Source organism: Triturus cristatus, chromosome 1_2, assembly GCF_964204655.1.
Source record: "Triturus cristatus chromosome 1_2, aTriCri1.1, whole genome shotgun sequence".
In the NCBI taxonomy this organism is placed as follows: Eukaryota; Metazoa; Chordata; class Amphibia; order Caudata; family Salamandridae; genus Triturus; species Triturus cristatus.
In genome coordinates this window covers 632,426,487-632,447,429 of record NC_140580.1, presented here as the reverse complement: position 1 = coordinate 632,447,429, position 20,943 = coordinate 632,426,487, and the positions used below count along the sequence as shown (strand labels likewise).

The window sequence follows — 20,943 nt, the reverse complement described above, 5'->3', positions numbered from 1 at the left end:
CCTGGAGGACTTTATGCAGTTTTGTTAAATGATACATTTTGTATGTGCTAATCTGAAATTATCTGTATGCGAACCTACATCATTAAGTGTTAGTACAGTTCAAACCGTATAGAAATTGGGACCTTCAAATGTCCCATCACCTTCCACTCTTTATATTCTCAAATGATATATATTCTGGCTTATGTTATATTCTTAATTTGATCTTTTTTCCAGCTCGTCTTGCACTTTGTCCCTGTACTGCCAGCCTGATTCCCACCTCCCATCCTTTCTTCCTTTTGCCATCTCCTTCTCTCCGCTGCGTCTCCACCCAAACTAAGATATTTGTGATATACCAAATCTTCTCTCCACTAGCTTCTGTATTTAACGTATGCTTCATTTTACTCACCCCAGAGCATTGATAGAGTTCAAGTCTGTTCGTATTTCAGTTGTTTTTTCATTATAACGTTGCTGATTAAAACAAACCCAGTGCCCTTTCATGGTTAACCGAAGTGCCTGGGTGTGCTATACATGCAACCAGATTTTGCAGTGCATGCACATTTCTTCAGATTCCTATTCGAACTGCCTCTGTATCATGCTGAAATGTCCTTGTAAATTTTGGTTAAAACCAGTGTTTCAGAATTCACGCAAGATCATTTAAATCTCATTCAAGGAAGTTAAGGTGTTCCGTTTAGGACAAATCATTGCATGTCAGTTAATCCTTCAAACAATGGGCAATTGCAAGTTTTTGCCACATGGAAAACAATTGGTCTCGTAACAAGGTAAAATAATGTGATATTGTTCTGCTTAAATATAACTGGATATTTTCTTCTTACAGCTCTCCAACATGCTGGGAAGCACATGGAAGACTGCATTGTATCTTCTTACACAGCACTTCTTCTTGGTTGCCTTTGCCAAGAAAGTCCGGTATGTTATTTGTGTTTGTGGATCTTTTTGGGATCTCTCAAATTTCTGTTCCACTGTCAATGAAGAAAATACTTCCTTCCATAAGTTAGGCAAATTGGAATTGACCTTCTTTTGTAAATATTTCTTGAAACACTATACAAACATGAGACGTTTAGTTTTCAATTATTTATTATGTTTAGAGGGTCACACAAACAAAATACACAAAATACATATACATATTCCGTCATAAAAAGAAAAAAGTAAACAATTACAACACTCTCCATTAAAAAAGGACATACTGCGACACAGTCCTCCTTATTTCATCAATAAATATCTAAAAAACCTTTAAAAAAGTTAAAAATATTGAAGCAGAACATTTCATTGGGAGGAGTATATAAAGCCTTTAAAAAAGAATTCGCATCAAGAATTCCCAACTGTAAACAAATTGATCTTAGCCACTTTAAACGAAGTGAACGCAGTGCAGGACAAATAAACAATACATGAGTACGATCCTGTGCAGACATATTACAAAAATTACATAGGGGGGAAGACCCATACCATTTAGCCAAGAGAGAATTAAGCGGCAATAGATCTTGCCTCAAAAGAAACCAAAATCTCCGAATGCCGTGTGATAAGTTCCAAAATACGTAAGGTTGAGCAAGCTTCCTTGAATATGTGTTAAACAAAAGAACGCTTCGCTTTTTAGCTGTCATGGATTCTTTGTCCCGCGTATAGCAAAGAGTCCAGGAGGCCTGTTTCAAAAGAGATTTTAGTTGGGAAGGAGAAATAGTAAAAATAGAACTCTCATCTAATTCAAGAAGTGCCACTGCCTTTCTGAAATTCCTAACAATTTGAGAGTGCTCTTTAAAACTTCCCAATAATTCTCTCTTGAGAAGGGATCTCAGAGTCCCCATTTCTCCTCTAGCGAGGCTAGCGACCCAACGTACTAATGCAGACAGGCCCTGTACCCAACTGCTACGCAGACCAAATTCAAGTCTAAGAGCAGCTGTAGAGCAAGCGGAATTCAGAGTGGTTAAAGACCTTAATAGTTTACCTTCAATCATATGAAGAAAGCCCCAGTGTTTTAAATCAACCAATTCTATTCCATATAGGAGGGTTGAAGGGATTTTTGCCTTATAAACCTCTAATAATAAAGCAAAGTGTTTTCTCCCTGTGGCGGAATATAGAGCACTCAAGCTTTTGCCTTGAGACAGAGCTTTACGAGAGTTGTTATCAATGTGCTGCCTCTCACTCAAGTTTGCAGAAACTATTCTTCCTAAAAAGGTATATGATTTGACCACTTCCAATTTTTGCCCACCTACTGACCAGCCATAATTCTCAGATTTAGATTTTTTCCTCCCTGTAATGCACATAATTTTACTTTTTGAGGCATTTATCCTCAAGAAGTGGGACTGAGCAAAATCGTGTAAAGCCTGCAGACGATTAGCTAAACCTTTAGGAGTTAGATCTAGGATTAAAATATCGTCAGCATATAAAAGGCTGGCTATAGGATAACCCCCCACTACCGGGGCTATGCCAACACAAGATGCAAGCGAAGTTGGAAGATCAGCAATATATAGGGAGAACAGCAGAGGAGCCAGAAGACAACCTTGTTTTAAACCATTAGTGGAGGGAATAGCCCGCGAGAGGCCCCTTTCTCCACCCTGTAACACTCGACACCAAGTATCCGAATGTAGAGATCGTACTAGGTCTAATAGAAGAGAGGGCATACCTAATATAGCTAGCTTTCTCCACAGCAAAGGACGATCCTCTTTGTCAAATGCTGTGGAGAAATCAATAAAAGCCGCATAAACTCCTCCACCCCGAACTCTTACATATTTATCCAGGATAACCTGAAGGGCTGTAAGGTTATCCAAAGTACTATGCCCTTTGCGGAAGCCCGTTTGTTCAAGAGGTAAAATCTGGTTCACCTCGACCCAATCAGTAATTAGTGCTAGAAGGCATTTGGAAAAAACTTTTCCAATAGCATCAAGAAGGGCTATCTGACGATAGTTCATTGGGTTATTCCTATCGCCCTTCTTGAACAGGGGAACCAAAATGCTCCCCTTCCAAGAGGATGGCACAATCTTACTGGAAAAACAAGCTCTAAATAAAGGGAAAAGAATCTTACTCCATAAAACAGGATCTAACTTTAGTTAAATTATGTTGTAATTTGTAATAAGGGTCCTATGAGACCACTAGCATTTCAGTGCCACTGGATTTATGCAATTCCGCTGCCATAGCTCGCATAGTTATGGATTTGCTGCGAAAACTGTTTCTAACTATGATTATCAAAAGTTACTAAAAACGCAGCAACACATGTTTCAGCGCAAAGGAAGGCTCTTCACAAAGGCTGACTGGTCATCTTTTCAGATGATTATTGATGTGTTTGTGTGTTGATCTGGTATGAATGAGGAGAAACCTTTGACCACAATGTTAGCGTGATTAACAAGCATTTTCAATGCAATAGGTCTCGCTTTTGCGAGCGTTTAAGAGATTGGCATTGTAAATGTCAATGCCTTTTATTTTTCTCTTAAACCCAATACATATATAAAAGGCCTTATTTTTAATGCCAATAGCTCACACTTTCAAATGCGAGAGCACATTAAGGTTGGCCACGCCCCCTTCTTTAGACGCTGCTCACCATACTCAGGTTACAGTGAGCAGCATTTAAACAAAGGGGCACGGACAATATTAAAGTGAAAGCGCATATGGTGCCCTCCCACACAAAGCATAAACAAACTGATTAATTTAGAAACGTTCTGCAGCACAGCCGCTGAAGTGAAAGCAGCCCGCTCTATTAATTAATAAAATAAATAAGTGCAGCTGCTAATGTGAAAGCGGCTGCTTGTAAGATAAATAATTAAATAAGCGCAGCTGTTAAACCGAAAGTGGACCACGCCGTTAATTGAATAAGCGCGCCACTATAGTTAAAGCTGACCACGTAGTAATTTAAATAAATACAGTAGATCAGTGGTTCCCAAACTTTTGACTCCAGAGGACCGGGGAACCCCAAGCAATTTGTAGGTTTTACATTTCAAACAGTAATTTGAAAAAAATAAACACGTGTGCACAGAAAACAAATAATCGAATTACTAAGGATTTTAGGGGCTTATTTACAAGCCCCTATCACCATGGGAACAACACTTTTTGCAACATTCCTGTAGCGATAGGGCTTTGCCTTATTTACAAGGCAGCGTTAAGCCACTTGGGGCCAGATGCACGACAAGTCAATTAGCGAGTCACAAATTGGGGCGCATTTGCGAGTCGCTAATTTGAATGCACAACAGTGTCTCAGACACTGTTTGTGATTCCTAATGGGGTCGCAATTTGCATGCCTCATTAATATTAATGAGGCAGGCACAATTTGCGACCCCTTTAGGAATGGCTAGCATTCACAGGGATAGTGGCCTGATGGGGTCAGCAGACCACCATGTCTGTGACTGCTTTTTTAATTAAGCGTTTTTTTTTCTCAAATGTAGCCCGTTTTCCTTAAAGGAAAACGGGATGCATTTAAATAAAGAAAAATGAAACTTTTCAGTTTCATTTCATTTAGGGCAGGCAGTGGTCTCTGGGACCACTGCCCGCTCTTACAAAATATTTTCCACATACTCAAAAAGGGAAAGGGGTCCCCTGGGGACCCCCTTCCCCTTTGTGAGTGGTTTACCACCTACTTGAAGTAGGTGGTAGACGGCAAGTGTTTTTTTGCGGTCGCAAATGCGGCCACAAAACATCAGTACGTAGCATATCGAGTCGCTATTAGGAAGGAACGCCCCTTCCTAATAGCGAGAGTCGCAAACGCTATTTTGCGAGTCACTGACTCGCAGAATAGCAGTTGTACATGCTATTACCCTTTTTTGCGGCCGCAAACGGGAGGATCTCCTGTTTGCGTCCGCAAACAAGGTCGTACATCTGGCCCATTACTTGGCTTAACAGTGCCTTGTAAATAAGACCCCCTTTTACTCAATGCTTCGAGTGAAAGGGGTGGGCAGTGGGTGCGGTGGGCATTCCACCGCAACACCCATTGGTTTTGACGCTGCCCCCTATTTACAAGGGCAGCGTAAATGGGAGGCCGAGCCAAAATTAAGACCAGGGAAAACCTGGTCTTAACTTGGCGAAACAAGGAGAAATGCTTTATTTCTCCTCGTTTTTGCAAAACACCTTTTATTTATGTTCAGGAAGGTGACCCTTCCTGCACATAAACAATCTTTTAAAAAAATTACACTTTGTAGCTTCCATATGGGCTGCATTAAACAGCACACATAGAAGTGACAAAACAGCATTTTAAGATTGTTTATGTACTGTTTATGTACAGGAAGGGCCCCCTCCCTGCACATAAACAATCTTCCCCTGCATGCAGACACCCTCGCACTATGGTGCAAGGGTCCTTGCATTGGCGCTACAGTGTTAAGTGTAGCACCAACGCAGGGGAAGCACAGGGCTGCACCATATTCTTGTAAATATGGTGCAACCCTGCATTTCTGAAGTGGCAGACCTTACTATGCACCAGGATACAACAATCTTTTTTGGGGTTCTTCAATGATTCCCCCACTATCACCCTCCAACAGTGCCTCTATCTCTCCATAGCCCCTCTGTCACATGTATTTTATTTTTTATAGCATCTCTCATACCACGGTAGGATGTCAGAGCACTTTACATCACACACATACAGAGACAGTGACTCATACATGTAAATCAGTGTATAGAAAATGTTACATAAGGCAAAGGGGACTACAAGGTGTAGAATTCCCAGGTCGTTCATACTTGTAGGCATTTTTAAAGAGTGCTTAGTCTGGAGAAGCACAAACTCAGAATTCAGAACATAACACAGTGGTTAGCCTTGACTTTAACAATACAAATGTATTTCCACCTAAATAAACCGTTTTAGCAGCATCAGGATAATGAGACTGGGAAAAACATAAGTCACTAACTTGTACCTTGCAGTTTGCAAGCAGTTCTTTGATGACAGTTTATAGGTCGCTGTGCTAGATTACGATTGTCACTCATAAACTGCACAGTAACAAAAGAATCTCTGTGACAAAAAGCAGTAAGCCACTCGACTCTGCACATAAAATACTTTTTTTTTTTTAATGCATGGTACACTTTCTTTGCAGTAGGCATATTAACCCTCTGTGCTACATTAGATAAGTCAAAGCTGCCACTGGAAAAACTCCTCTCTCTCCAGCAGGTACATTAATCACTAGCGTTATCTTGACACTTGTTTGAAAACTGCTAATTCTACAAGATGCTTTGCAATGCTTTTAAAACTGCTTCCTGCGGACCCCCTTGGAATGTATCCTGGACCCCTGGGGGTCCGCGGACCACAGTTTGGGAAAAAAATCAGTAGATAAAGCATGCGGCGTGCTGCGAGGTTGTGTGTGGAATAGGGGAAGAGCATTAAAGAAAATAGTGCTCACCAAATTATATAGCAGACCATTGTACAACACCAGTGAAAGATCCAGTCTGTTAGAACAGGGATTCCATAGTTAGGTACCTTAGGCCAAGTAGGGACCCTCGCTTTCACGTCACGGAAAGGAAGGACACCTTCTCAGATAGCCCCTGCTCATCCCCCCGGTAGCTTGGCACAAGCAGCCAGGTTGATCTTCAAGGCAAATGTGTAAAGTATTTGCAACCACGCTCTCAGTGAACCAATGATGACACCACAGAAGGAGTCCACACGAGTTTCATAGAAAAACAAGTATACGTTTATATAAGATGAGACCACATGATAAAAATCCAACATATGCGTATTTGTAATATTCCTCCTGGCCGGTTATTAGGCCAGCCAGCCCTTGTAGGTTCTGGCGATAATAATAAGCAATTCTAGGTGATCTAATGCAGTCCTAATGCAATGCTATGCACTTCATAATGCAAGAATCGGGCACTTTGCAATGTAAAAATAATGCAGTTCGTTATGCAACAATCAAGCGGTTCGTAATGCCAAAATAATGCAATGCGTAATGCAACAATCAGGTAGTTCGTAATGCAGGAATAATGCAATGCGTAATACACTCCAGCACCGATCACAGTGCTTTAGATGGTCTTTCCGCCACTCGTACTGACTCTCGGTCAGCTTCCGCCACCATATTCCCTCAACACAGGTATGGTGTAAACCAAAGTGCAGCTCCGCACTCCGGCCCCGGGACTGCCACTCCTCGGCAAGTACGGGCTGTGATACGAGCTGAAGCAGAGGCTCGCGCTACCAGAATGTGAAAGGCCGAGAGCGTCTCTCTCCGATACCGCACCCCACCCCAGGTGGCGACACGTTACCTGGGGGGTGCGACCTCGCTCTCCTCTCCCGTTCTCGTGTCTTGGGCCTCCAATGCACACTGTCTCTGAGACTCCCTTGAGTTCCGGGTGTACACGATCACAGGGCAATCCTCATGAAGGTCAAAGGCTGCACAAAGCACACGCACCCAGCGTCGCTGAGACTTACTTGGACTCTGGGTGTGCACGATCACAGGGCACGACTCACTAAGGTCTCAGGCTGCACGAAGCACACGCGCACAGCGTCGCTGAGACACTTCTGGAAACTTTTGTGTTCCTGAGTTTCCACAACAGGGAGCCAGCTCTCCTCGGGCCCTTGGGGTTAAGTTACTTCAGGACACCGCACAGCAAAGTCCTTTCAAGCAGGGGGACACAGCACACAGCAAAGTCCCTTTAGCCTCTCCTTGGTTAAAGTAGCAAACTGCAGGCCAGCCCCTGAACACACAGCAAGGGTCAGTCCTTTCCTTCAGTCTCTTCAGCTGTTTCTTCCTTGGCAGAGCTTCCTCTTGACCACAAAGTAGTTTCATTCCGTTTCAGTCTTGATCAATCCATTCCAACGTTCAGGGATTTCAGCTCTCATAGTTATACCCCTCGAAGTCTTTGTGTTCAGGGGGGTACTGACCCCTGTCCAAACCAGTTCTGGGTGTCTCCCTGCCAGTAACACCTTCTTCCTTTGATAGTGGGGTTCTGGATCCTTAATCACTCAGCAGGAGATGGAGCTATTGTTTTATGGCAGCAACCCAGGCCTCCTCAGCCCCATGGGCTACTCCTCCCTCCCACACTCCAGATGCAGGTCAGCCTGTTGCTGTCCCACCTCCTCCCCTGGGTCAAGACATTCCCCAGATCCTATCACTTTCAGATCCACAACCAGGCAGAGACCCCCAGAAATGTTATAGCACAAAAACCCAGCCACTTCTAAAAGAGTGGTGTTCGAGGCATATGAGCTGCAGATCACACACTATGCATAGATCGCCATCTGGTGTTGGGCCCGGATGTTTGCACTTGTTTTTGTCTTAGAAAAGTCTTTGGAAGTCACGAGATAAGTGACTCCTCCTTTGGACGATAGTGCGCATGGGCATCGGCTCCATCTTCAGATTGTTTTTTTCCGCCATCTGGCTCGGATGTGTTTATCGCGCACCAGCTTGGTGCCGTTACCGATCCAACTTTCAACTCGCAATCCTCATCATTTCTCCGGTATTGTCTCGATCGCGATCCCTAGTCGTTGTGCATCTCTTCAATTTTGATGTCCTCGATTCCGGTCGTCGACGAAGGCCTTCGGGCCTACTTAGGCCATTCCATCTGGCTCATGGAAAGGACTCCTTTTAAGAAGTGTCCTCAATGTGGGTCGATGTTCCCACACACAGACCTTCATGAGGTGTGTAACCTCTGCCTCTCACCAGAGCACGAGGCCAAAAACTGTCCAGCTTGTGCCTCATTCCGCTCCAAAAAGACCATCCGGGATCGTTGAGCCCGAAGAACAATGGCTCGCTTGTCGGCACCCATTCCTGATGACATCTTCCAGGAGGGCGTTGATGTGCCAGAACAGGAGCAAATCGAAGAAGGCCCCGTCATCGCCTCCGAAGCCGATGACTACGACCTCGAGGACATCACTGCTGGGCAGCGGGTCGTAAGCAATGACGTCGATCCCGACCCCCTTCTCCCCCGCACCGAAAAAGGCTTCGGTGGCGCCTTCACCTTCACCTTCGGGCCCAGGTGCACACCGAGACAATACTCACGCCCCGCCTTCGGGCCCGTCAAAGAAGTCCACAACAAAGCCTTCAAGCCACTCTGGCTCGAGTCAGCCTGTCGTCGGTGCCCAAGTCCCGGCAACGAAAAAGAGACCTTCCTTCATATCCGTGCCGACCGCTGCCTCCACATCCATGCTCTCTGCACCCAAAACTACCGGCACCGACCCCTTGACTCCGAAGAAGCCGTCGGAACCGAGCAAAAAGATGCTACCGAACACTTCCCATTTGCAAGCTTCGGAACCGAAAACACCATTAGAACCTAAAAAAACATCGGAACCGTAAAAAGCATTGGATCTGAAAAAACAACCGGTTCCGCAAACTCCTGCAGAGACTAAAAAAGCTCATGCTTCAAAGACTAAGGAGCACAAGTCCACTCCAGAGCTTTTTAAACCAGATCCCACCCAAAAAACTCTTCTAAAAGACCCAAAGACTGGCCAACTGACTCTCAGTTCTAAAAAAAAACAACTGGACACGCCTCCACCGGCTCCACCACCTAAGAAAAGAGACATTGCGACATCGCCTTTGAGTCCCTTCTCCACCTCCCCCACCACAACCATCTCCTCCACCAGTGGACGATGACACCTCTGATGACACAGGGGAGGGAAGACGAACCACTAGGGAACACTAGTCCACCTTATACCCCAGACCCTTGGGACGATTGCAACAAACCAGATGTCCCTAACGTACCACAGGACGACATCTACCCCTCTAGACCTTCCCCTCCAGAAGATACCATAGGTTTCACCCAGCTAGTTAACATAGCTGCACAATACCATGGAGTTGCCTTACACACAGACCCTGTGGAAGAGGATTTCTTAATGGACACTTTTGACACTTCACAAAAGTCCACCTCTGTCCTCCCTATGTTAAAATGGGTCATCAAACATGCACCTGAGGTGTTCAAAGATCCTGTGAGGGCTAGGGTTATAAACCCCAGGATAGAGAAAAAATATAAAGCTGCCCCAGCAGACCCAATTTACATTAAATGCCAGATACCATTGGACTCCTTAGTGGTCTCAAGTGCCAGAAAAAGGGCTAACTCGCAAACCTCAGGCGACGCTCCACCTCCCGACAAGGAGTCGAAACTCTTGAACGCCTCTGGTAAACGTACAGCGTCGCAAGCGGCTAATATATGGTGCATCGCCAATACTCAAGCTGTTAGCCAGATACACTAGAGCACGCTATGATGAGTCCCTATTGCAACACCTCCCTGATAAATACAAAACTAAGGCCAACAGCCTCACATGAGGGTAAAATCATCAGAAACACCAACATTTGTTGCTCTTGTGGCGTGGCAGACACCGGCTCCAGGGCCATCATCACAAGTGTCCTCCTGCGAAGGCATGCATGGCTACGCATTTCAGGGTTTAAACCGGAGGTACAAACTTCCATTCTCAACCAACCATTTCACCAGGAGCATCTATTTGGGCCTGCCGTGGATTCATCTCTCAAAGATGAAAAAAGATAGACACGGCTAAATCAATGAGAGCTTTGCAATCACAAGCTCCCAGACGTTCCTTTAGTCGCTCCTCTTACAGGGGCACATCAACAGGCTGCTCCTCTGACAATCCCTCAACGTCCTATAAAACTCCCACCCAGACCACATTCACCAGAGGCTATCAGAGGAGGCTACAGAGGTAATAATAACAAGGGTAGAGGCAAGACCAATAATACCTGCTCCGCCTCCACCCCTACCCAATGACTTCCCTCCACTCCCCCCAGACCATTCAATTTCTGGTCGGGGGAAGATTACTACATTTCCTACCTGTCTGGAACAACATCACCACAGACAAGTGGGTGAGACAAATCGTTCGATCAGGTTACTGTCTACAACTCACTTCTACCCCCCAAACATACCACCCACACAGCGCCCAATATCATTGGAACATTTATCGCTGCTAAAGCAGGAGGTAACCTCCCTCCTGCACAAACATGCAATAGAACCAGTCCCCCTGCAACAACAAAACACAGAAGTTTACTCCCTGTACTTCCTCATTCTCAAGAAGGACGGCTCTCCTATCCTAGACCTCAAACCCTTAAACCTGTACATACTCAGATCTCAAGGACGCCTACTTTCATATTCCCATTCATACCTCTCACAGGAAATATCTCAGGTTTGTAGTGGACGGTCAGCACTACCAATTCAAGGTCCTCCCATTCGAAGTCACCACAGCACCCAGAGTGTTCACCAAGTGTCTGGTGGTAGTTGCAGCTCACCTAATAAGGCAGCACATTCACGTCTTCCCATACTTAGACTGGCTCATTTATTTATTTATTTTATTTTTTGGGATTTATAAAGCGCATAGCTACCAGAGGGCGTCCCAGCGCTGGTACTCGCCTGCCAGATCCAGAGGGGGGGGAGGAAAGGGGAGTGAGCAGAGTGACCAGATGGAGAAGGAAAAAGCCAATTCATACCATCAGTGTGTACATCTCACTCACGCCACAATCCAACTACTCCACGACTTAGGGTTACAATAAACCATACAAAGTCTCACTTACAACTGTCCCACATACAACAGTACCTTTGTGCCACAATAAACACCTCAAAAGCACTTGCAAATCCCAGCCCAGCCAGGATAGCAGGCATACAAAGCCTCATATCAAAATTTCAGCCGCAACACTCTTCCAGCTTGAGTGTTCATGCTATTGATAGGGATGATGGCCTCTTGCATATTCATAGTACCTCACGCAAGACTCCAGATGCTTCCCCTACAGGGATGTCTCGCACGTCAGTGGAACCATGCTCAAGGTCAGCTGACATATCTGGTGTTGGTGGGCGGTCGCACACACCGCTCTGCAGTGGTGGAACACCAAAAACCTTTCCAAAGGGCGACGATTCATCGAGCCGGTTCCACAGATTGTGCTAACAGTGGATGCATCGCTCTCCGGCTGGGGAGCTAATCTGTTACATCACACCATGCAGGGCAGGTGGACCCCCTCAACAAAAGTTACTGCACATCAGTCACCTGGATTTACTAGCCATCAGGCAAAGCTGTCCTAGTCCACACCGACAACATGACAGCCATGTACTACATACAAAAACAAGGCGGGACACACTCCCTACAGCTCTCTCAACTAGCGCAAAGCATGTGGAAATGGGCTATTCCTCAGAACATTTTTCTCCTAGCACAACATGTCCCAGGAGTCCAGAACAGCATAGCCGATCTGTTAAATCGTCAGACGCAACAGATTCACGAGTGGGAACTTCATCCGTAAGTTCTTCAACCATTTTTCCACATATGGGGGCAACCAGAGATGGATCTCTTCGCCACACAAAACCGCCAAATGGCCAAGCTTCGCCGCCAGATATCCACACCAATTGTCCAAAGGAAATGCGATATGGATGACTTGGTCAGGCAGATTTGCATACGCTTTTTCGCCTCTCCCACTCATTCCACTGGTGGTGCGCAAACTACAGCAACACTCACTCACTCTCATCCTAGTTGCTCCAACATGGGCCAGACAACTGTGGTACGCCACATTACTGGAACTATCCATAGTCCAGCACCAAAAACTACACCTCTCCCCACGCCTCTTATCCCAGAACCGTGGAGAGATCATACACCCGGACTCAGCACAGCTCAACCTAGCAATATGGCTCCTGAGGTCTTAGAATTCGGTTACCTTAACCTTCCCCCGACTGTATGAACATTATCAAGGAAGCTAGATGCCCCACCACTAGAGCCTGCTATGCAGCCAAGTGGAAACGATTCGTCAAATATTGTCACAATAACACCATCAATCCTCTAGATGTGTCTATCCAACATATCATAGGTTATCTACTGCATCTCCAAAGGTGTAACTTAGCATACACATCTATTAGGTTACACCTCGCTGCCATAGCAGCCTACTTACAAAATAGACAACACGTGTCGCTATTCAGGGTACCTGCCATCAAAGCATTTATGGAAGGCCTCAAAAGAATAATTCCCCCCAGGGTACCACCCTCACCTGTGTGGAATTTAAACATAGTTCTCACAAGACTAATGGGCCCTCCTTTTCAACCTCTGCACAAATGCGAGCTACAATTTCTAGCATGGAAAGTCGCTTTTCTAGCGGCCATTACTTCACTTAGAAGAGTCAGTGGGCTACAGGCTTCTCACTATTCAAGAAGCTTTTTTCCAACTCCATCAAACCAAAGTGGTTCTCAGAACCAATCCAAAATTCCTTTCTTAAGGTTATTGCTCCCTCTCACATCAACCAGTCTGTGGAGTTGCCAGTATTCTTCTTGCAACCACAAACAGTCGCAGAAAGAGCTCTTCACACTTTAGATGTAAAAAGAGCACTGCTTTATTACATTGTAATAAATAAACCTTTTTGCAAGACAAAAAAACTTTGTGTCCTTCTCACCACCACATAAAGGCTACCCCATATCCAAATCTGGGATAGCAAGGTGGATTGTCAAATGCATACAGATTTGCTATCACAAAGCAAAACGTATGTTATCAGTTCCCCCTAAAGCCCACTCTACCCGAAAGATAGGGGTTTCAATGGCATTTTTAGGAAACATTCCCTTAGATGACATCTGCAAAGCAGATACATGGTCTACACTGCACACATTCACAAAGCACTGTTGTGTAGATGTGCAAACAAAACAGCAATCTAGTGTGGGCCAGGCTGTACTCAAAACATTATTTCAAACTACTGGAGCAGATACTGGTGGTCGCTGCTAACGATGGGTACTGCTATACAATCTATGCATAGTGTGTGATCTGCAGCTCATATGCCTCAAACGGAAAATGCTACTTGCCAGTATGCATCTGTTCTTGGCATGTAGATTTGCAGGTCCACACACGCCCACCCGCCTCTGTTCCAGTACTATCCTATTTAGATACAGCATACATTGTCATATCTGTTTCTCACAAACTCGATCATTTCCCTGCTGGCGAAAATCTGAAGATTGAGCCGATACCCATGCGCACTATCGTCCAAATGAGGAGTCACCTATCTCGTGACTTCCAAAGACTTTTCCAAGACAAAAACAAGTGCAAACATCCGAACCCAACACCAGATGGCGATCTATGCATAGTGTATGGATCTGCAGCTCTACATGTCAAGAACAGATGCATACTGGTAAGTAGCATTTTCCTTCTAAACACACAATGCAAAAACCAACTTCACAAAAAGATGTTAATGAATTGTTAGCTCCTGCACACTAAACTTCACCTCTCCATCTTAAACCTTTGGAAAGATAGACTGTAAAAATATTACACAGCCTCCCCATTCTATCCTAAGGGCAAGATGGCCTTTCAACAGTGAAAAAGAAAGTATTTCACTGTCAGGACATGGTACACACCTCAGTACATGTCCTACCTTTCACATATGTTATGATGACTTATAAAGTGCACGGCTGCCCCAGTGAAGGGGCGTCCCGGCGCTGAAAACAGAAAACTGCACAGCTTGTAGTAACAAGACAGCTCATAGTGGAGAGAAGAGGAATCTTTTCACAGCTTTACGGAAAGGCAGATAGGACTTTATTTTGCGGATAGCAGTTGGGAGTGAATTCCAAAGTTTTGAGGTCAACACACGGAAGGAACGCCTCCAGCACGAGCCCTCCTCACCCTAGGAACAACCACAAGATTCTGTCCCATAGAGCGAAGTTGACGGGAGTGGATGTAGAAAGTGTGCAAGTTGGCCAGAATAGATGGAGATGCAAAATTAAGAATTTTAAAAGTAATGCTAAGGGCCTTGAACTCTTGACGCTTGGCCACAGGCAACCAGTGGAGGCGACAGATGGCATTAGAAGTAGGACACCTCCTCGGCAGGCCAAGTAGAGCTCGAGCCGCTGCAGTCTGAACCCTTTGTATTCTGATAATATCAGATTGGTTAACCCCCAGATAGAGGTAGCTGGCATAGTCAAGTCTTGATCAAATCAAGGCCTGGACGATAACCTGTCTAATTCGGGGTGCAAAAAAGCCCAGCAAAGGCTTGATCCCTCGCAATAGCCCAAAACAAGTCCCTGCCACCTTCTTGGTTTGGGGACGAAAGCAAAGGGCGGTATCAAACCAAAGCCCTAGATTTTTTACCACCTGCTTAGGGGCAGGTGCTGGCCCCAGCGTGGCAGGCCACCAGTGCTTGCTCCGAGTCTCTCCCCACCAGCAGCACCTCGGACTTGCTGGCGATGAGCTGGAGACAGTTGGCAGTCATCCACTCCGAGACAGCCTCAAGATCGCTACGGAACTTACAAGCGTCCCGAGTAATGTCATAGGAGAGTGTGACTACCAACTGAGTATCATATGCATACGACACTACCGTGATCCCTCTGTCCTTAGCCACCCTCGCCAGTGGTTGAACATACAGATTGAAGAGGGTAGGGCTCAACGCCAAGCCCTGCGGTACCCCCTGCTTAGTGGCATAGGCTCTAGAAACAAAGGGAGAGGCGGCAACCTGGCAGGTCCTCCTGGAGAGAAAAGAGGCAAACCAGTCCACGGCGGCACCTGCTACTCCCACCTCCTCCAGACACCTCAATAGGATCTGGTGGGAAACAGTATCAAACGCGGCACTGAGATCAAGCAAAATCAGCGCCGAAGTACGACCTTCATCCAAGGCCCATCTCAGATGGTCGGTGACCGCAAGGAGGGCAGATTCCGTGCTGTGACCAGAATGAAAACCATTCTGAGAGGGGTCTAGTATGTTATTTTCCTCCAGATACTTTGTCAGAATGGTATTGACATAGACATCAGAGATTTTAGAGACCCAGGGCAGGAGGGAGATGGGACAGAAACTCTCCGGCCTGGCTGTGTCCATGTTATATTTTTTTAGCAGGGAATCACCCTAGCATGTTTCCAAGTGCTCGGTACCACAGTCATAGAGAAGGATAAATTAATCACCTGGCTCAGCGGAGAAATGAGCACAGGCAAAATTTTCATCGCATAGGCCGTCTTAAGAGGACCGGACGAGGAACTAGACTTCACTTTACTGCATAACACAGACAACATCTCCTGTGAAATGGCAGGGAAAGTTGTCAGTGTAAGTAGTAGGAGGCCGATCCACTGGGACAGAACCGGATATGACCTGAGGGAAGGATTTATAAATCTTCTCCATAAAGAACGAGGCAAGAACATCGCATTGCTCGTCAGATGATATCGGAGTAGTAGTCAGAGCTGTAGATGACTCAGCTCTTTCAGTATCGAAAAGATACTTTTAGACTGATTTGCACTACTCTTAATCTCCTCAGCAGAGTAAAAGGCCCGTTACAACTGGATAGACCTATGATATTGCCTAATTGCTATGTTATAGGGCTTCTTCAGATTAGGGTGATCCTTCTCCAGGCTCTCTCCAACCTCTTACACTCTTTGTGCATGGAGGTAAGCTTAACCTTGATCCAAGGACTAGATTTGGTACTGTCTATTAGACCATTTTGCTGGAATAAGGGAGTAGAGAGCACCAAAAATCCAATTGGACTATGATTTATCGGCAGAGTCTGAGTCTCCTGGAAGGTTGGGCACAGATGAAGAAAGAAGCTCTTGAAAATGCACGATATTCAGTTTATGCAAAGGGCGCCTAAGTATGCTCTCTGGGGCACCCTTCTCATAGGCACAACCCCAGAAAATGACATTGCGGTAGTGATCCGACCAACACATCGCGGAGGGAGAGTGAACAGTAAGGAGGGCAATATTAGTAAAAACTGGATCCAACAAGTCGCCAGTAGAGTGTGTAGGCCCTTGCACCAGTTGAAATAGCTGGCAGGCCTCAAGATCAGCCAGAAAGTTTCCCATAGCAGCATCCTGAGGGTTATCCCGATGCGAATTCAAATCCCCAAAGATACTGAAATTTGCTGCTCTCATGGCTAGAGGTCCTACAGCGTCAATAAGAGCCATTCTCAACTCTTTGGAGGGTCCAGGCGGGCGATAGATCAGTAGGCCTGACAAGGTGCAGTTAGCATTAAAAGAGATCCCAAAGTGCGCAGCTTCGCACCCAGCAAGGGACTCCCTCACAAAGGAGCACGAGTAGGAGGATTTAAAAAGGACTGCAATGCCACCCCCTCTAGACCCTCTATTGAGCGTCTTGATACTAAAGCCCGGCGGAAGCGCCAAGACCGGTTCAGACACGTCATCAGACAACCATGTCTCAGTTAAAAAAAAAAAAAAAAAAGGGCATCCGGGGCTTCATCCAGTATACAGTCATAAACATCTGCATAATGTTTGACTAGAGAGTGGCAGTTTACACTAAAGTTTTATATTGAGGCTAGTACTAAGTGCAGGACCTGGGGGAACAGGAGCAGAGGACAACCAGGTTTTAAACCCACAATGCAGACAGCAGAAAGGCCCCTCCAGAGTGGTACATGGAGGATGACTGCAGGGTCGTACACCCCTATGAATAGCGACAAGATCTGATGCAGAGTAGGTGACCATACCTCTGTGAGAACTGGCAGAATTTCTGGCAGCGGCCAGGCGCAGACGGGCTTGCCTTTGGGGCGCCAGTGGCACACCCGCTGCGCGCTTGCCAGGGCATAAATTTAAATAGAGGCACAACCCGGAAATGCAGCATGTACACGCCGGCCCAGCTGACACTGAAAACAACCCCTCCACTCAATCGGCATGCTGCCGTGGCAGAACAGGGCGGAGAGCAGGGAAAGTGGGATGACCCTCGGCAGCAATAGAATGACAACAGATCCCCCAAAACTGAGGGGTTACCCCCAAACAGATCCCCCCCATGCCTCTCTGAAGTAAATACAAAGGAGGCACGTCATCAGCAGCACACAAAGTAAATTTTTTTTAAATGGTGCAGTAGTGGTTAAAAGCTACAAACTGCGGAAGCAAACCCCTGCACTGTCAGTTGCGCGCTTGCGAGGGCATAGATTTAAATAGAGGCACAACGCGGAAATGCCCTGCTGACCCTGAAAACAAGCCCTCCGCTCAATTGGCACGCTACCGTGGCGAAACGGGGCAGAGAGCAGGGAATGTGGGATGACCCTCGGCAGTAATAGAATGACGAACAGAGCCCCCAAAACTGAGGGGTTAGCCCAAACGCACCCCCCAATCCCTTCTTAAGTAAAATCAAAGGAGGCACGTAATCAGCATAAACTGCACCCTGCCCAGGGGGGTACCTTTGACCAACCATAGGGGTGTCTGATGTGCATAAAAAGGGAAGGGTAAGGCCTGGCAAGTGGGTTCACTTGTCAGGACAACATGGCAGTTTAATAAACTGCACACAGGCACTGCAGTGGCAGGCCTGAGTTCTCTCTTTAAGCATACTTGTGTGGGTGGCACAATTAGAGCTGCAGGTCCACTAGTAGCATTTGCAGTGCCATCCCTGGCACAGATAGTGCTCTTTCTGTAGTAGGGGATCTCTGTGTATAGTCCTAATCTAGTGAATAGTATGAGAAGTTGGCCTGATGTATGATGTCACTAGTTCTAGTGTACACCTTATATCAGTCCAAACAACCCTTATGGTCATTGGTTGTAAAGTCAACCTTATAGACCAGCTATCCTAGTGGTAGCATGGACAAGAGCAGTCTTAGGCTAAACTCTGAATGGCAGGTGAAGCCAGCTGTGATACCATATATAATCCCTTGAATACCAAATGAAAGGACACCACAACAGATATATATATAAAATAAAGTGTATTTATTCTAGTCAAACCCTCAGCACTCTTTATGAGATTAGAGGTAAGTACAACAGTCTTATGTTCGAGGCATATGAGCTGCAGATTGTACACTTAGCATAGGTCGCCATCTGGTGTTGGGCCCGGATGTTTGCAGTTTGTTTTTCTTCTTGGACCGTCTTTGGAAGTCACGAGTTTGGTGACTCCTCCTTCGGTCCGTACTGCGCATGGGCTTCGGCTCCATCCTCAGATTGTTTTTTTCCGCCATCGGGCTCGGATGTGATACTTCGTGCTCCGGCTTCGAACTTCTACGGTTCCAGCCTCGACGGAAAATCCTCGATTCTTCGAGTTCCTTCATCTTCATCTCTCGAAGCGGCACTTTTTCCATCCCGTACATCGACACCGGCCTTCGGGCCCTCCGCGACTCCGGTCCCGGCCGATGGAAAGGACTCCGTTTAAAAAGTGCCCAAAATGTGGGTCTAAATTTCCCCACACCGACCTCCATCAGGTGTGTAACCTTTGCCTCTCTCCGGAACACGAGGCTCGAGACTGCCCCGCCTGCAAGTCTTTTCGATCGAAGAAAACGATCCGAGATCGAAGGGCTCGACGCACCATGGCGCACTCATCCTCGACAGCTCCACCGGACATCTTCGGAGACGACGCCGAAGCTTCGGGGCAGACACACACCGAACTGGGAGAAGACATCGTCAGCGCTTCCGAGGCCGACGACTCAGACCTGGAGGACGTAACACCAGGACAGCGGGCCGTGAGTACAATGCCCCCTCCCAGCCCCACACCGAAAACCAAAGAGACTCCGGTTACTCCCTCGCCTGCCGGCCTGGGCAAAACCAAAACCTCGATCACCCCACCTTCGGGCCCGGTGTCGAAGCACTCAAAGTCTCACGGCAGCTCGGGATCGAGCCAGCCGACGCCCGGTGCCGATAAACACCACTCGGCACCGAAGCCTGCAAAATCCAGCTCGACTCCGAAACCACCGGTGCCGAAGCCTGGACACTCGGCGCCGACCAAACACAAACAGAAATCGGTCGACACCGACGCTCCGGCGCCGAAACAGCATTCGACGCCGAAACACACGGAGACCTCCAAAAAGCATGGCGTACACAGAACATCGAAACCTCCGGTTCCGAAATCGCCGGTGCCGACAAACGACTCGGCGCCATTGGCTCTGTTTACACCAGACCCTTTACAAAAGACTTTGTCCAGAGATCCAAAGACTGGCCTTTTGACTGTGATTACTAAGAAGCGTCGCCTTGAGGCTCCGGCTCCTCCTCCTCCACCCAAAAAGAGGGACTCAGCTACTTCTCCCCTTAGAGTACCCTCCCCACTGCCACCCCCCCTCCCACCACCACCCCCTCCACCTTTACCTCACTACGATCCGGCCCCATCCCCAGATCCGGATGACGGGGACCCGGACAATGACCCAGGGGACGCCCCAATGGATTCCACTCCACCAGGGACCCCAGATCCATGGGAGGATTATAATAACCCTGATGTACCCAATGTACCTCAAGACGACCTATACCCATCAAGGCCGTCTCCTCCAGAGGACTCTTTAGGGTTTCACCATTTAGTGCAGAGAGCAGCACACTACCATGGGGTGGACATGCACACTGAACCAGTGGAAGAAGACTTCCTACTGGATACATTTGATTTACAAGATCGTTCCACTGCTATTTTACCCATGCTTAAGGGTGTCACCAAGCACGCTACAGAGGTATTCAAAGACCCTGTCAGAGCCAGAGTACTAAACCCTAGAATAGAGAAGAAGTACAAGGCGGCACCCACAGACCCTGCATACATCAAGGGCCCTGCTCCTCTAGATTCCCTAGTTGTCTCCACAGCTAGAAAGCGGGCTAACTCCCAATCCTCAGGAGATGCCCCACCACCAGACAAGGAATCTAAACTTCTGGACGCGTCTGGTAAACGCACCGCCTACCAGGCTGCAAACATGTGGCGCATTGCAAATACACAAGCACTGCTTGCGCGATATGATAGAGCACACTATGATGAATTAGAGGCTCTTATGCAGCACCTTCCAGAGAAATACAAACGTCAAGCTCATGACCTGATACAGGAGGGCAAACTAATCACAAACACCTCCATTAAGTGTGCCCTCGATGCAGCAGACACTGCTTCTAGAGCCATAAACACCAGTGTCCTGCTTCGCCGCCATGCCTGGCTCAGGATATCAGGGTTCAAGCCTGAGGTCCAGACATCAATACTTAATCACACCTTTGACCAGCAAACACTATTTGGCCCAAAGGTAGACGAAGCGCTCGAAAAAATGAAGAAAGATACAGACACAGCGAAGTCTATGGGAGCGCTCCAGACCCAAGCCTCTAAGCGTTCCTTTCGACGCTCGTCCTTTCGTGGCACAGGTAGAGGCTCCTCCACCGATAATGCCTCTACCTCCTACAAATCCCCTCCTCAAAATACCTTTTCAAAGGGCAACCAAAGAGGTGGTTACAGAGGCAACAAC

At 46.8% G+C, this 20,943-nt stretch overlaps 1 protein-coding gene across 4 annotated transcripts in view; it reads left to right on the top strand.

Annotated features, from left to right (window-relative positions):
* Positions 1 to 20,943, top strand: part of WAPL (WAPL cohesin release factor) — a 1,161,107-nt gene that overhangs the window by 958,351 nt on the left and 181,813 nt on the right. For all 4 annotated transcript variants that reach the window (XM_085607305.1, XM_085607324.1, XM_085607315.1 and 1 more), the window contains one exon: positions 815 to 903. In XM_085607305.1, coding sequence (XP_085463431.1) covers positions 815 to 903 — 89 coding nt within the window. The remainder of the gene's footprint in view (positions 1 to 814; positions 904 to 20,943) is intronic.